The sequence below is a fragment of the Thunnus albacares genome, chromosome 5 (genome assembly GCF_914725855.1).
Source record: "Thunnus albacares chromosome 5, fThuAlb1.1, whole genome shotgun sequence".
Lineage (NCBI taxonomy): Eukaryota > Metazoa > Chordata > Actinopteri > Scombriformes > Scombridae > Thunnus > Thunnus albacares.
Window position 1 is genome coordinate 21,512,224 of NC_058110.1, and position 17,557 is coordinate 21,529,780.

At 41.2% G+C, this 17,557-nt stretch overlaps 1 protein-coding gene and 1 long non-coding RNA gene across 8 annotated transcripts in view; one reads left to right on the top strand and one right to left on the bottom strand.

Moving 5' to 3' along the window:
• LOC122982351 overlaps positions 1-17,557 on the bottom strand; it is a 37,769-nt gene that overhangs the window by 2,775 nt on the left and 17,437 nt on the right. For 4 of the 6 annotated variants that reach the window (XM_044351576.1, XM_044351577.1, XM_044351579.1 and 1 more), the window contains 7 exons: positions 8,148-8,355; positions 6,433-6,487; positions 6,162-6,252; positions 5,623-6,044; positions 5,038-5,202; positions 3,978-4,139; positions 1,454-1,588 (listed from right to left, as the gene is read on the bottom strand). In XM_044351576.1, coding sequence (XP_044207511.1) covers positions 1,454-1,588; positions 3,978-4,139; positions 5,038-5,202; positions 5,623-6,044; positions 6,162-6,252; positions 6,433-6,487; positions 8,148-8,275 — 1,158 coding nt within the window. In that variant the 5' untranslated portion in view covers positions 8,276-8,355. Of the gene's footprint in view, positions 1-1,453; positions 1,589-3,977; positions 4,140-5,037; positions 5,203-5,622; positions 6,045-6,161; positions 6,253-6,432; positions 6,488-8,147; positions 8,356-9,002; positions 9,080-10,062; positions 10,180-17,557 lie in introns of those variants that run through there. The other 2 variants (XM_044351580.1, XM_044351581.1) reach the window with 2 other exon arrangements.
• LOC122982354 lies at positions 1,467-2,403 on the top strand. Of its 2 annotated transcripts, none has more exons than XR_006403434.1 (3): positions 1,467-1,620; positions 1,825-1,926; positions 2,159-2,403. It is a non-coding gene; the product is annotated as an uncharacterized LOC122982354 (long non-coding RNA). The 2 variants fall into 2 exon arrangements; XR_006403433.1 differs by having other exon boundaries at positions 1,535-1,624.

Genomic DNA, 17,557 nt, shown 5'->3' on the forward strand with positions numbered 1-17,557 from the left:
ATCTGGTAAGACATGCTTGGTGCAACCTGATTGGATGGGGGAGGCAGCGCCTCCTAATATCCACGAAGGGAGTGGAGCAGAAGGAGAGAGCGCCAGAGGAGAGGAGGGGATTTAGGTGGGAGTGGAAACTCAACACCCTCTGACGGTTGTTACTGACAAACTCCAGAAGATACAAAGTAAATGGGCATGTTAGGGCAACAACAAACTCTTAAACGGAAAAACACAGCAACTAACAGAGAGAAAAAGTTAAAAAAACAAAACAAAAAAAAAAAAACAGGAAAGAAAGAAAAATAAATTGAGACAGAGATTGCAGAATGCAGTCAAGGCCAGCTGCTCTGCTACCAGTCTGATTTGCAGAGGAGGGGTTTAACTCATGAGGCCAAACAGCAAAGACTTAACCCCTTAATCTCCACATGCAGCAGTCAAACTCTTTGGCTCAACACTAGCTAAGAAAAGAAACTCACCAGCTTAAAACTTGTTAGGACTGCTGCTTTACTGAACTCTCTATCTAGATGATCTTTTATCACATCCTGTGAGCGATACATTCATTGTGTGTCTTAATAATCATAAGCAGCATGAAGTAATGTTTCTGTGTCAAATTTAGAGACTTACTCTTAACTGCAAAATTAATGACATGGAAAAACGACCCTGAATTGATAAAGAATATAGGGGAAAAGAGAAGCTCTGTTAAACACACTAATAATAGACAGTGGTCTATTTCAGGGAAATCCCTCCATCTACTCATATTGACTCCCCCAGGCCCCACAGACATGACAAAAGTTCCCCAACTCCTTGTAACTCTCTCAGTATGTTACACTGTGTCCAGCCAAGAACGAGGAAAAGGGGATTGAAAATGGAGAAGTGGGGGTGGAGTGCTGCGTGTGGAAGCACATGTGATGGGGTATGTGACATTGTGACATGATTGGCCAATACAGACTTACCCCTCTCACTACCAGAAATACACTTCCATATATATTTATACAGTATAAGTCACATCCCAGTCAGGGCTGATCACATTCTGTCTGCATGGGGTGATAATGCAAAAAAAACAAACAAAAAAAAGCTGACCTTTAACGAACGTATCTACAAATGCAAAGTGGTGACAGGTGATACTAATGTTGGATTCGTTTGGTGAGTCGTGCGTTGGAGACAGATAGATGAGTGGGGGGTTTGGGAGATTGGGGTCAGAGTTCAGGCGTGGGGGTGGGGGCGCTGGATGGTTGTAACGTAACCTCTGGCTGTAAGCTGAGACCTCGTATGACAGGCAGGTCACAGGGCAGCGGTGTTATGACGGCATGCCCAATCAAACGGGCGCCCCGATCGGTAAACACAGCAGTCACAAATCAGAGAGCTGTCCGTCTATCCGTCTTCCTGAAGTCCTTCCAGTCCCCTGTGGAGTCGTCCCCCCCCCCCCCACCTCCCTACCACACACATACACACATAAATGCACTACCTCCTTTGCAGTTGGAGGCGATGGGTGCCCCTGTCCGTTCTCTATGCGGTGTGGAGGTGGGTGCAAGGTGATGATGTCATCATCTTCTGGCGGCTTCCAGATGTACTGCTCCCCGTTGCCCATGAACACGGCCTCCTAGTAAACAATCAATCAATTGGAGAGTTTGGGTAGGTAAGTTGCATTTCTGATCCCAAAGTAAATTGCACAATTAAACAGGAAGGGTGCAGCAGTTTTAAAACATGTTTTTACGTGTAAGGAAAGTTGTATTGTTTTTGTTCCTGACTGTGGGTTGTTTTGTCTTTTTCGCTGTCAGTGTTCGTCCTATGACCTGTGAGCTGCGGAAGTTTTTATTTGCTGTGTTTGCTCAATAGGTACACAGTGACCATGTTGCACAGTGCGGGCGGATTGTGCATGTGTGTGCATGCATGACAGAGAGAGAGGGAGAGAGAGTGCATCACACATTTGTTATGAAGGTAAGAGGTCATGGTTGCATGGAGGGATTAGGCTGTTATATTGTGGGAGTGATGTGGACTGCTTTAATCAAATTTGGTCAGTACTGTTTCTATCAAAATTATTGACCAAACAAGGTTATGGTCATAAAAGTGTCACTTTTAAAGCTTTCTCGTGATCGATTTCTCCATTTCTACAAAATCCACCTACAGTATGTCAAATGATATGGCTTTTTCCTTCTCTTTGCTCTCAAAGGGTAGCTTTCATGTCAAGATTCAAACAAATGAATCAGCAAGTGGCACCGTCAAAAAGAGAGTGGGCGTTGGAAATTATCCCTGCAGCCAGCTCCTAACTGGAATCAGATGCTACTGACATCTTATTGCATTTCATTTGTTGCCACAGCTTTATGTTTTTGTTGCTATTAAGAGTTTTCTTTCAAATTGAACTTTATATCTTTTGAAAAATAACTGCTATACAAAATTAAATACTACTTTAATTACTGTATGTCTTATGTCAAGGAATGTCAGCTCAGTTTGAATTTTCAGCAACAGTTAATCAGTTCCTCCTTGCTTTGAGACCAACTTTTCCACAAGGTTTTATGCAAATCTGTTTCGTCAAAGATAAACTTCTGACAGGCAGGCAGTTTCACTGACATGGAGACAGTGCTGCAAAAACAACCCGATCTGACTCTTCTAGTAGAGGTAATTGTGGCAACATTCAAGGGGAGGTAATAGAAATCTGTGTCAAAAAAATGACAAAACCTCATCAAACTTGAATTGCTGCATTTCACAAATACTGAAGAATGATTTAAAGGTTACACACTGTTAAGTTAAGCTAAAGTTAAACTACTGTATTTGCATATCAGCTTATTATTAGGTCAATGTGATCCTTTCCTGAAAAACAAGATAAACCTGGTCTCCAAGAAATAAACTTCATAATAAACAATAAACAAACAACTGACTGCAACTTGTTAAATTTTATCACTGCTGGTGATCAAAACCAATTAGAAACCAATTAGAAAGCATGTAGTGGTGTGTGCACATGCGACCGAGGATGATTAAACTTTTATACGCTCCTCCTGTGCAGTGAGTAATAGAAGCCGGGGCAGAGTAAATGGCTTCAATATGTGAACATTATTTATCCCCTCACTGGCTGCTGGCTACCTGTTAGCTGTTTCTAGATAGACTTGCTGATAGATTCAACAGGAACACACACACACACACACACACACACACACACACACACACACACACACACAGGCAGTTTGGCAGCCTGCCAGGCTCTTACATAATCCATCCTTCCACTCTTTACTAGCCACTCTAATACCATGCTGCGCAGCACAGTGCAAAAGGACGGAAGAAACACACACACACACACAAATGCACATACATGCACACACACACACGCACACACACACACACACTATCAAGGATATAGCAAGTCAACAGCTAAGACAAAATTGTTTAAACAACCTTATCAATCTCTTTAAATCGCTAAAAGAAAAGACAAAGTCAACTGTTTTATGCTCTGCCAAGCACACACACACACACACACACAGTCTTACACACAGACATGAAGAACAGATATGTGTGCCAGCAAACCCACAGGAAAGGCTGATCACCATCCGATCATTGTCCCTCTATTTCCCTCTCAGCACTGCCCTAAACCGTGGCCTTGACTGTTTGTAAACACACTTTAGCTGACACGTACAGCTTTATTATGTGGATTTATTATGCAGATTCAAATAAATGAGTTATTAAGGTTGGTTAGTTAGGAAGTTTTATCAATTGTTATCTAAATAAGCGTATTTGCAAAATAAACATAACTGACAATTATGATAATGATGCATAAAAGTATAAAGGTATGGTATAATCTGATGAAGTGACATATAAATGACATTAATAATATCAACCCTCAGGTTTGAGCATTAAGAGCTGTTGTGTTTGTGGACAGTGCCCTCTGGTGGTAAGCAGACAGATGTACACAGGATGTTGGATTTTTTTAGGAAAAATAACACATAAGGTTGGAGCAGAGTATATATATATATTTTTTTTTTACCCAATGATTCCTTTACCTTTGGGAAGGAGTGGAGGTGAAACGGTTCCAGCGTTTTGCGTGGCAACTCCTGACTGCGATGTAGTGGAGGAGGAGCAGTAGAGGGTGAATCACTCACGCTCGATTGGCTGTCTGACTGGCTGTCGGCCCCGTTATTTTCCTTCCTGTTTGTCTTGTCAACCTTGAGGTATTGAGTCACCAGTGAAAACATTAACAAAGCTCAATGGGCACAGCACAGAGTCCACATGATGAAGTATATTTGGATTTCTCATGCGTGTCAGAAGAGTATTTTAGACCTTAATAGAGACTGTAGATTGATATTAGTTGTCTTTTTTTCTTTTTAATATTTCAGGTATAGTTCAATTTTGGTTAATGTTACTATTATTCCAACTTATTCAGAGCCAGATGAACTTAAACACCTCTTCCTAAGAAATATTAGCAAGTATGTACAAAATCCAAACAGTTACATTTGCATAATGGCTACTTTCATCAGCCTTTAGTTTTTTGCTGTCAGTATTGAGTCTTTGAGATGTCTTGCTTCTACCCTGTACCATTAAAAAATGATGCTGCAATACTTGGCTTTTTAACCACAGCTCATCATATCACACACATAAAGCTGCCAATGCAAAAAATGTGTTGTCATCACAAATGACTAAGTGATGTTTTGAGCCCAGTGCCCAGACTGATTAATATCACACTAATGGGATGTTAGTAGCCATAGACACTGTCACATGACGGGATGGATAAATGTCACCTGTCACCCAAGCAAACATAGTAAATACATTATATCAAATCAATGACCCTCCAGAAATAACAAAACATCATTTATATTATATGACATTATTTGTTTGACGATGTGAGAGCATACCTTGTATTAGCATTGGTTGGATAGGTTGTATGGCCCTGCAACAAACTATCTACGAGTTCATCCAAGTTCGGTTTAGTAAGAAGAATAAATTAATTAATAAGAATTTCCACAAAACCAAACCTCACCTTTAACTGAATCAGTGAGGGGAGTATGATCTTTTTCATGTAAGTTAACTTGTGAATAACTTGAAAAGTTAACTGTTTATTGTTACCTTTCTGAACTTCCGTATGGAAGCATACTCAGCTGCAGCTGGATCTTGGATGGCTAGGGAGTTGACAGAGGGCAAAGGTGACCTGTTGACCCCACTTGCCCCATTACCTCTTCCTGTCATCGGTCCGTTAATGGTGCTGTTCCCTCTGCCATTCCCTCTGCCACCCTGTGAGAAAAAAAGACACAGAAACATGCATAAATGTTTGTATTACCATCACAAATCCATTAACAAGGAAACAGAACCTTTGATGCAAAGCGCTCTAAAAAAAAGGCCCGGCCATTGTCATCGAATCTATAGGCAAACAAAGAAATAGCTGTTTATACACAAGTGTATGCAAATTGCAGCACAAATTACTTCAACCTGTCTACATCTGCAGGTCTAAAGTGCTGCTTATATTACTTTCCTTCTCTATAGGCAGCACAGATTAGCATGTGTAGCACTGGTTTGGAAATGACCCCTTGAATCCCCCTTGTGGAGAGTTTGCTGTCTGACAAATGTGAATCACTGAATGTATGAGTCGCAAGCCAGTTCACATTTATATCATAATAAAAGCTTATAGTTTTGGTGCTGTGTGTATGTACGTACATTCCCATGCCCGTTTCCATTACGGGCTCCATTGGGCTGAATTTGGGGGCTTTGGGCAGCTCTGATTGAAGCCGGAGTGTTAGTTGATGTGGGTGGTGGAGCAGAAGGGACCTTGGGGCCCGCGTCACCTTCCCGGACACCTACACTTTCGTATAGTCCGTCATCCAGGCAATGGGTGGGGGTTGGATTGTTCCGCAGGCCCACCTCAGTGTAGGTGTGGTCTCTAGCCTCCCCCCCTCCTCCTCCACCTCCTCCTCCTCCCCCATCTCCTCCTGTTTCCCCCCCTCCCCCCTGACCAGATCCCTGGGGACTGGTGGGGATCTGGGGAAGCTGGCGCCCATGGGAGGGCCTCAGGTCCGTCTGGGAGCGCCGGCTGTGTAGGAGCAGGAGGTCCATACTGGCTGGACGGCTCTTACTAACAGCTGCACAGAGAGAAGGAGGAGGGAGGGGGCAGCACTGAAATAGTGTAACAGCTCTGGGTTGTAAATCATATAAGAGCTTGCTATGCTGTAGATTGTCATATACAAACTGTCACTTACAGTTTCCATTGCAGGGAAAGCGATTGATCTCATGCAGCCTGGTGTCAGATTTGCTCATGGGGTTCAGTTTAGGATGTCGAAGGGTGCCCTGCTGTCACACACACACACACACGAACATGTTACTTCAAGCATAAACCATGCAAACACGTGCACGTGCATGTGCATCACTATATACAACCAGCTATTCAGGGAGGAAGGTTAGACAGAAAGGAGAAGAAGGAGATGAAGAGAGGGGGAAGGAAAGAAAGAGAGTAATGAAAACATGTCTCACCATATTTACAGATGTCCCTTTCTGTCCGGCTGGGGGGTGCTTGCTCTTGTTTTTTCTGACACAACATCAAAGTGAGGAAGGTCAGATGGAGCCGGTGGACAGAGAGAGAACATACACACACTCAGATCAGATAGATACTATCAGCATCAACTCTGGTTAGGGCATAAAAGTCCTTGGTTGATAACAAGAGTCCAGTCAAACAGCGAGTGGAGCGTGACTCAGGTTTTTTGCCAAAGCGGAGGATGTCCTTCACTGTGGAACTTTTCTTGTGTTTTTTTCTAGATCCTTGCACAGAAAGATCATTACTAATATGTAGTTCCCTTCATGCTAATTCCCTTTGCCATTTTACTTATTCGTCTTGTGTAAAAAATGTTACTAGAATAGAGTTACACATCACTGTGGATCCCTGAAGGAGGCTGTAGCTATATGAAACTGCTGATATGGAGAGGGAGAGATGAGATGAAGTACGACGACAAAAGCTCCTGGGTGCAGGTGTGAATGTGAGAACCATTCTACCCCCATCTCGTTTCTCTCACTTTGGAGGGCGAGGCTCTACATCACATAATATGTGAGATCTTATTGCTGCGCTGCAAAACACAATGTAGCAATAAACTGCAATTCTGTTTTCCAAACAGGTGCAGGAATCACACAAATATTGTCTTAAACAAGTCGCCCGAAATACAACTGAACATAAAAAAGTACCAGAGTCAGATCCATGTTACCACAGCTAGCTATTGTCTCCTCTAGTGAGCTGGAACTCCATCCTATTCACACAAACATATGGCCACTATACCCCAAGGGAACCATGAGAAGGTGAGGAGGGCTCCCTTTGGAGATGTTCATAATAAGATTGCACAGGAGGGGGTTTAAGGTAAAAATGACATGGAGGCATTGAGACGTATAAAGAAGGGCACCAATTATTTTGTAGGTTTTAGGCTAAGATCTTACAGGATATCTATTGTAAGCCTTGGCTTTGAAAAGAATCGGTTCAGGGAGGTATTTTTCAATCAATACTAGTTCCAGGATTTATTGTATTGGTGCATGACAAAGTGAATTTGAACTGGTGAACTACTGAGCAGTCAGCCCCTCAACATCACCGGTGGGGAACATATATTTTATTATTTAGATCTCAACATAGTGTGGTTTTATTTCCATGACATGAGCTGGTTTGACATTTCTCTACATCCTTATCTGTGTATCCCATGGCAACAAAGCCACAGTGCAGCCTCTGATTGGTCCCCGAGGGTTCTGGAAAAAAAACAAAAAAAAGCCATAGGCTCTTCCATTGCTCTTGCCTAGCTCAGAGTCTGATCCTCTTTAAACCGCGGGGTGCTCCATTGCTTTTGCCTGCTGAGGAGTCTGCTTAAGAGGGGTGACGTGAGGCTGCTCTGACTCTGGCCTGTCTCCTCACTGTCCTGTAAACATTATTTCATCTGATCTGACAATTGCAGCCATTAACATTCATTACTGCCACTCCGCTCAGAACAGGGGGATAAAAGAGACGAAGAGAACGGATGAAGGGAAAAGAAAGAAGGGAGGAGAAGAGTTCAGAAGAAGTGGAGACACATAAAAGAAGGAGTGGATGATGAGTGTGATTTGAGAGGGCATGGGAAGCTGGCAGTGGAGATGATATAAATCTAGTTCTTTTTTATTATTTATTTCTGCCCACACCCTACTTTTTTTACACATTTCAAATTATGTGACCACCCTCTCACCTTTGGCAGCCCACGCAGACCAGGACGATGAGGATGGTGACCACAAAGGCGGATGCTGCTGCAATGGCTCCCAGGAGCAGCAAGTTTCGGTAGGGAGGGTACCCGTAATTTAGCCCGTTGTCATCCATGACACACACTCCCTCTCGCTCACTCACTCACTTCCACTCGAGCTCAAACTCTGCCACACAGACCGTCTGCTCAGGAAAACCTGCAGAGATACGGGAGGAGGAAGAAAGAAAAAGAAAAGATACAACACATGAGTGACATGAGAGATAAGAACAAACTGGAGAAATGCTGCAGAGAGTTAGGTGAGAAATGGTGTGTGCGTGCTTGGTTTGCCTGTGGCTTTTTGTCACTGTCTCTTTCTGACATATCAGTTTCTATTTTTGACTTACTAGAAGAATAATGCACAGAAAATAGAACACCTTACAAGGCAGCCACAATGAGCATGCCAAAAAAGGTTTCATCATCATCTTTCTTTTTGTTGTTAACAAGAAAAAAAAGATCAAATAATGCCGTAATATTCATTTGACTAGCCAGAGAGATTCTTTTGTTAGTTTTACAGGAAAAACCAACTGAGCTCCCCAGAGTAGTGTCTTACTGAAGGATGGACCAGATCCACTACTGCTACACTTCATTTCCTGGCAGAACACTTTCCCTTTTCTCCAATCAGCAGTGGCTCAAACACCTCCAACAAGATTTTAAATTTTTTAAACTATGGTACATATTGTAGTGAGTGTTATACTACAAACAACATAGCCCTTTCACCTCTCTTATACCTGAACACACAAGGGCAAACAAAACCTCCACAACCACCCACTCCACACGCACTCAATCAATGTCCGACAGAATTACCTCTGAGGAGATCTACATGTTCGTCCTTCAGTATTGGATTAGTTTAGACAAATTTAAATTCTGCTTCGAAAGTACCTTTAAAAACAATTTATATCTATAGATATCTTAGCAACTGAAAACTTGTAATGTGTAAAGTTGTTGCTAAAACATCTGTAGCACTTAGCATCACTAGCTAAAACATAACTACCCCAAATAACAGTTTTTGAGGGCAAACAATATATCAAACTTAACTACCAATCCGTTGTAAATGTAGGCATAACCAGTACATTGTTATATTTCTGTGTATATCGATACATGGAAAAATAGTTTTAGAGTTCAAGCAGTATTCATGCAGTTTAGAATTGGTGGGAAGTCCGATTAAGCTAACATAAACCCAAGCTATTTAGTCAATTAAGCTAACGTTAATGGCATAATGTTTTGTAATTTGAGGTATACTGACCATATTCCATATTACCTCTTATACATTTGAATATAAACATTTCATACATTAGGAAGCTAATGTTAATTTTGTCCGTTAGCATAAGTTCAGCTAGCTATGCAACAGTTACAGTGTCTAAATATTTAGTAACAACTAATCTCTGCATTTGAACTAGCTTGTGGGCTTTATTTATAATGATGCATGATGCAAACTCTCCACATAAACCTACATTACAACTAGGCTGAGTTTGAATTTAAAGAGTTGGTGCAACCGGCTCCCAGAGCATAGCTTCTAAAATGTCACTTGAACATGAGAATATGTTCAGTTTCAGGTACAACGCATGATCACAATTACTGATGTATCAGCACCAGACATTTGGAATTTGGAACAGTTGTGAATACCTGCACTCACTACTCTGCACATTTTTCCAGAAGCACAACAACACACAAACATGCATACACTACATATGCTGTGCATTCCTTTATAGACAGAGACAATGGCAGCAATGTGGTTCAAGTATTAGATTAGAGAGAAAGCTGAACATCCGGGATCCAAATGACAAAGCAAGCAGTAAGCAGAAGGAGGTCATGGCAAGCTACTGTATATATTGTGTTTGTGAGAGAGAGCGATTCTGGAATATACCACCACAGGATCTGGCTCTGGCTTTCTGTTTCTTGGAGATAAAACTGCATCTTTTTTTTTCATGTCCTCTTTTCTTGGTCCCTCACCCCCTCTCTGTTCCTCCAGATCTCCTCTCCTCCTCCTCCTCTCTCTCTCTGTCTGTCTGCCTGACCCTGCAGATATGTGAGGCGATGCACAGCGAATGAATTAGCAGAGCAGAGGCCTCAGACAGCCCTTTATAGAATAGACAGACAGGCAAGGCAGGCAAGGCAGGCAGGCAGAGAACAACGCCGTGGAGAGAGGGAAAATGAGAAGAAGAGAGTGAATGAAAGGGAAGGGTAAGAGAGAGGTGATGAGACACATGAGTGGGATGAAAGGAGAGACAGGTGGGAGAAGATGCAAGAAAACGAGGGAAGGCAGAGAAAGAGGGGAGCACACTTAAAACATGAAGGAGGAATGAAGAGGGGAGGTTGTGATAAACAGTGGAGGGGTGGAGGGGGGGGGGGAGAGAGAGAAAAGAGAGTGATGAGACGAAGAAGATGAAGACAGTGAGAGAAATAGCGGGGAAGCCTGGGAGAATGTGCAATGAGCGCAGGGAGGGGGGGGGGAACAGAGGGAGAAGAAGAAAAAAAAAAAAAAGGATGAGGCGATGAGAAGGAGGTCATCAGCGGTCTGTTTCTGCCTGCATTTTGTCAGCCCCTTCTGAAAAATTCAGAGGAGAAACACATACAATGGGTGCGTTTTTTTTTCTTCTTTTTTTGAAACGCAAGCGAACACAATGCAGGATGGGAGCACATGTCTAGCAGCATACTTAACAGTATGTGAAGCTCACAAGTGGTGAACAAGACTCTGGAGGAGGAGAGGCAGTTTCTGCACAACGCCCCTGCAGCGCGCTCAACAACGACACACAATCAGGGTGCAAGAATGTTTATTCCAGCATCTGTCTTCATTTCAGAACATCAACCAGTAAAAATGACGACACCGATAATAACAGCATATTGAGAACGATGACGACGGCGGCGATAGCCCTATCGATGGCTGCTGCCGGTGATGATTATAATAAAGATGTCAGATGAAGATGATGAGGAGGATGAAGGGTGCAGCTACTGATACAGATGGTAATGATGGTGGTGGTAATGAGGTCAAACTGAGAGTTGCGAAGACGCGTCGAGGGGCGGATGCAGGCAGCAGAAATGGCAGAGCAGCAAGCAGGATGCAGCGGTGCAGCGCAACCACAGGGTGGAAGGTTTCCTCTGAGATCACACACACACACACACACATACACACACACACGTACGCAGCAAAGAAGAGAACACACAGCAGCATAAAAACGCTAGTATGTTGTGTTGCAAATCTAACAATCTTTGGATTACACAATCACTTTGCAATGAGAAGCCAAACCAGCACGGTATTTAACTCTCAGACATGCAACTGGGGTCTTAACAGATTCTCTACAGCTTCCTTATTATTCAGTATCTACTCAACAGAAGCTAATTATAGTTTCTACTCGCAGTTATGCTTAAAATAGATTGTTGAAAAGAGACAAACTCTGAGACAATGAGTTTTATAATTGTAATTTCCAGCTCTCAGCTTCAACAGACCCCAGTTCACTTTCATTTCTTTGTGTTTTAACAGTTTTCTTGAAGGAATTTATTCATCATTCACAATTCTGTCAGATCCAGATCCATGCAGCCTCGTCTCATGTAGGTTAAATCACAAAAACATTTTTCTAGTAACAGGATTCAACAGACCCTGATAACATAATGCTGGTTTTCATTTGTAAATGAATTTACAGTATATTATAGTGGGTTTTTTTAATATGTCATCTGTTTAATTAGATGTGTCATCTGTTTTAATTAAATGAGTAATTAATTACCAAGAACAATCCTGTTTGATGATGGAAATATCATATTGGGGTCTCTCAGATGGCAGCGCTGCTTCAAAAGTGGGGCAGTTTTTGAAGGTTTAAAAATAAGCGTAACCTGATTTCAGTTACGTTTTAAGGGATGACATTTACATTTACTGTTACATTTTGGATTACATCATGAGTCGCTATAAATTGTTAATGCCGTCAGTAGTCAAGAGATGTTGGTTCAGCTTCCTGTGTAGGCTCGCTTTTACTGAAAGAGCAGAAAAATTGAACATTGACTTTTATACAAACAGAGCCGAATGCTGTACAAAGCATAAACTGAGCAGCTTTTGGGAGGCTGAGTGTGTATAAAGTGCATTAAGTGATTCCTTGCAATCACCTAAAATTAAAGGAATCTGTGCAGCTGCTGTGCTCATTCTCGTATACTCAAAGGCTCAATTATAACAATTCATGATTAGGGCTGCAACTAACAATTATTTTCATTATAGATTAATCTGATGATTATTTTCACAATTAACTGGTTAATTGTTTGGTCTATAAAATATCAGAAATAATGAAAAATGACAACCACCATTTCCTAAACACTAAGTTGATTATCTCACGTTGGTTGTTTTGTTCATCCATCAGTCTGAAGCACCAAAGATTCAGTTTATTATCACATCACAGAGAAAGCAGCACATCCTCAAAACTAATAAGCACACCTGACTTTTTTTGTTTTTTTGAAATGGATGAGAGCTTCAGCACAGTTAAATTATTCTCTCTAACTATTATGTAAGTGTTGGAAACAGAGAAGGGAATATGCAGACTCATAGACCTGCATCATAATACAGTAATACTGTGTTAGATCTCAGAATTTTACATTAAAATGTTTTGTGACTGTCAGTTTGAGAAACTGTACAATCTTAAATTACACCACATGCACAGTGTTTCTCCTAGGAGTGAATCTAGATGTATTTTTACCCTGTTACAGTTATCCCCAACACTATAACCACTAATGTAATAAGCATCAATCAAGTTCTGAAGCTCTACAGCTCCTGGTGTCTCTAACAAGCCTTAAACGGTCAGGTAAACAAACAATCAAACAAACAAAAGCACCTCGTATTCCTTCACTGATCACTAGTAATGATCCAGCCATGCAGACGAGCGTTGATTTAATGCATGCATTTAATACATTGGATGTGAATGGGATTTCTTTTCTTTCTTTTTTTTTACTCAAAATGAGCTTGTCTTTTCTGAATCAACGTCCCAGTTACATAACCCACAGGCCTCGGAGAGAACAGTTTTCATTAAACCTACTGTACTTCCAACGTAAGAAATAGTCTCTATGAAAACTGTTGACAGAGAGGACATTGTTTCTGGAAAGACATGTAGCTGTTCTGCACAAATTAACTTCTATTCACCTCCCTAGATTAAGAATATAAAACTGACACTATCTGCCTGGCTGGATAGCACTACGAGTGAGTGAGAAAATATGTTTTTGTTGAACTGAACCGTTTATAACATTTGCTGTAACTACAAAGTGGTTCAAAACATCAGAGGTCCATCAAAATTTGCCTCTGGATGATATTTATAGTATTTCATTAGTGTTCAAGTGTTTTCTATTATTTCCAGAGAGGTAAGTTCAGCATTCAGCTCTGGTGAAGAGTTATAGGGAAGCATACAGAGACTGAGACAGTATTTTAAACTGACATTTTAGCGAAACATTTGGATGCTAACAGATAATTGGATACTTGGATACTACTCCAGTTAGATTTTAAGCAGCTCACACCAAAAGAGAAACTGTTCATAGTAAAACAGTCATATCATATGTTAAAAAGACAATACGTACTACAAGTGCTTGTGAGAATATGACCCATATGACCTTGTGCTCCTCCCAACCTAAGAACAGCCCACTTCCACTTGCCACTTCCAATTCAGTGTCACACTTTGATGGTCACTTTTTCCTTGTATCTCCCTCCCTAAGCCGGCCGTACTTATCACATAAAGATTCCCCAAAAAGCCTCTTTTCCCCTCTCTACATTGGATTAACAAAGCCGGCATCCGTTCAATTTTCCTAATTGTTGCCAGAGATTCACAAGGCTGATATGTCCCCGTCATGTTCCTGAGTGCGGCTTTCAGTCTCTGTCATCACATAAGGACAAATCCAACTAAGTGATTATTATCAAGGGCAACAACAATGGAGTAAACCGCGAGATGTGAGGATCGCTGCATTCGTGTGTGTGTGGGGGAGTGTGTGGCACTACTCTTGCTCGATAAATGAATGAAATGAACTAAGCACATGCCACTTCGAAAAAGAGGTAAACAACCAAGACGTCAGTTACAGGCTAACAATCCCTATTAGATGTATGAAAGATGTTCAGTTACATCAGCCCCTGGATATCAAGCTGTGAAGCAGTCTGCCCACTGTTCACCCAACCATCACGCTTTTTGAAGATAAGTCATCGATGGACACATAATCTGTGATGGACGGAAATAAATGGTGACGGTAAAGGAAAAAAATATGGGAGTGTGGAGGGCAACATGTCTTCCAAACATCGCGAGGCAAGTTCATCAGAGGCCCGGACTACAGCACATTACAGCTGAGAGGAGAGACGAGAAATCACATCATGTCCATGGCAATCTCTGGCCCCGCGGGACACTGCTGCACTGTGCACAACAACATGGGAGTGATGGGGAGACAGAGAGGAAAAAAAAAAGGAAGAGCGAGGGAGGCAGGGAGACAGTAGAAGGCAGAGGTGGGAGGGGTGGGGAGGGGGTTACAGCTTAACCCTCTGACATTTTTGCCATCAGCTGCAATGCCTATCTCTAAGCCTCACAGACACACCCACTGAGGACTAAGACCTTCTACCGGCACTTGGAAATTCAGTTTGCAATTTAGTGCCTATCCCAGAGCGACCCGCTACAAGTGGTCACATAACAGATCAAGTGAACATAACCTGCTGAGCTATTTGTCCTGGACTAACATTCTAATCTCATAAGCAAGAGCAAATATGATTTGAACTCTGCTCAAAGCTTTTGAAAACATCCCTCTCTTAATGAGTGAGACGATTAAGTGTCAAGTGTGCAATTATCTAAATGTGATCATGTACATTATATGTACACTTTTTAAAGGATACGGTTGGTGAAATTCAAATTTTTTTATTGTCAACAGATTAGAAGATCAAAACTGATTGATCCTACTAACAAGGTTTGTCTGTGTCATAGACCTCTACTGTTGTCCAAAAACATGCATTAAAACATGTTAAAAATGGATGAATAAGTCAAACTGTTGCATTGGATGAGATTGGCACTGTAGTTTATTTTAAATCAACCGCACACACACACACTGCTTTGCTGCTGTAAATACTCACTACAGCACCAAATGTGTATTACTGTAATCTGCAGCTGAACATAGTTCCCATCAAAAGCACTTTTTACTCCTGTTTGTGAAATGTTTGCCAAAAACTACAGCACCTGTTTCATGAAATTACATAGCCTTTAAAAAAAAAAAGGCATGTTTGTGTTTTTGTTGTTTTTTTCAATGTTTTTAGTAGGAATTAATAGGCATGGGTACTGAGTACCACAGAATCGGTAGAGAAAAAGTACTGAGAGAGAGACTAATGTATTACTGGTATTAGTCTTTCATGGCATTTGTTGACTTGACAATAAGAAGAATGTAGAATAATGCCGGCCTTATAATAAGGACCCCAAGAATAAACTATAAGAAACAACAATCATAGGAAAATGTTAATGTATTTCTTCTCAAAACATTATTAATTATGTAATTAATGTCATCTGAAAAAAACAACAGATTATTATTATTTTGAGAAAGTTACAGTTAATTTGCATATTGTATAAAATGAAAATATATTTTGTCTTTAATACAAATTGCAGCTTTTATCCCAAGTACAATATTTCCACAAAGCCTTCAAAATGACTGACAGAGTGCCCCTCATCCCCCTCACCCCCCCCTACCGACAGTGTGTGATACTTTAAACTAGAACATGAACTTAATAAGTAGTTCCATCTATTAATACTGCATAGGCAGAATTGTGTGCTTTCGACTGGGGTCCCCCAGGACCCTAAAACAATGGTATTTTTAAAAAGCACTAATTATAAACAAAAACAGAACACAATACATGAAGTTATTAGGAACAAATTGATTGACAAAGTCCTGAAAAATTGGCACGATAGAATAAAGCATTTATGAGAGATGACAGAAAAGTATATCTCTGGGGTTTGCGGGTACCTCAGTCGGTAGGGTTAAGGTTAAATCTGTACATCTGTGTCTGTACTACCTCATCAAATGGTATGATGTAATTACTATATAAATAAATTATAGGGTGTATATTGTATATGGCCTCATTTGATGCTATTTTTGCTTATGTAAAGACCTTTGTTGTTTGTCTGCCATGTTTATATCTGTCATGATGATGGGTAGGAAAAAAAAAAAGATTTCTAATCTTAAGGGGACTTGGTTAAAAATGTTAAACACATAAACATTTGTAAAAATCCACTCTCTTCTATTCTCAGAAGAGGACAGTTGGCAGCTCCACTTCGCTTGTTTGTCTTATCTGTCCCACACCCGATCGTGCCGCCTATGATGTCCTCAAATGGCAAACCCTTGTGTTGTTTTATTTTTAGAGTTACACAGGATTTTGACATTTCATTCGTTTGCCTCATCCTGTGTCGCATGGCGAAATCTTTCCACCATAAAACAACAAAGAAAATCCCAAAAGGTTGCTCAACAGATTTCTTTGTTTCTCTCTGTTTTCGGGGTGGATGTGTGTGTCTGTTTTAGCTGCTGAGTGCAGGATATGTGCAAATAACATCTACCACAAACGGGAGCAAAATGCTAAAGTGTGATGAACAAAACTCTTTTAGTGCACATACCCTGAAACCAAATGCTGAATGGGAGCATTCACTCTTGGCGTGTGTATGTAAATTTAAAACCTGACGGGAAGTGTGTGTGAGAGGCTGTGAGGGGTCAAGCTAATAAAAATAAGCCGAATAGACTTGATACAGTTTGTTCTATCAGTGCTTTCTGAGTGCACAGAGGACAGTTCCAGTTCCTTCATAAGCCGCAAATATAGTATAGTGCTGATCCTACAGACTCAGGCAAGCCAAGACCCCATTTTCCTCTCACTTGACTCGACTTAATTAACCAGAATGAGTCAGAAGCAACATTCAGGATTTAAGATTTATCCTTATGGGATTGGGGATCTCCCTGTTTCCCGCTTTCTCTCTCTATCTCTCTGTTTATGGTTGACTTCAGTGCCAACTTCCTGCTCATTACTTTAATGATGGTGCTACTGTGAGCTTATGCTCACGAGTGCAGTTTGCTTTTTAACACCGCAGTTTGGGAATAGCGAGAAATACGAACACACACACACACACACACACACATGCACACAAACTCATGCACACAGCGACAGAGAATCAAATGAAATCAAAATCCCACACATGCATTATGGATGTGTGTTGTAGCAAAAACAACTAGCAGCCTTGCCGATAAACTTCCAAAAAAATCCAAGAATCCTTCACAGCCTGCATCTGCGTGTAAGTTGCGTGATGCCCACAGTGCTCTGTGAACATGCATGCACGCATTTACCAACAATAAAGAGTTAATGACAGCGGGAAAAGTAAATGGGAAGTTGGGTAAAGAGC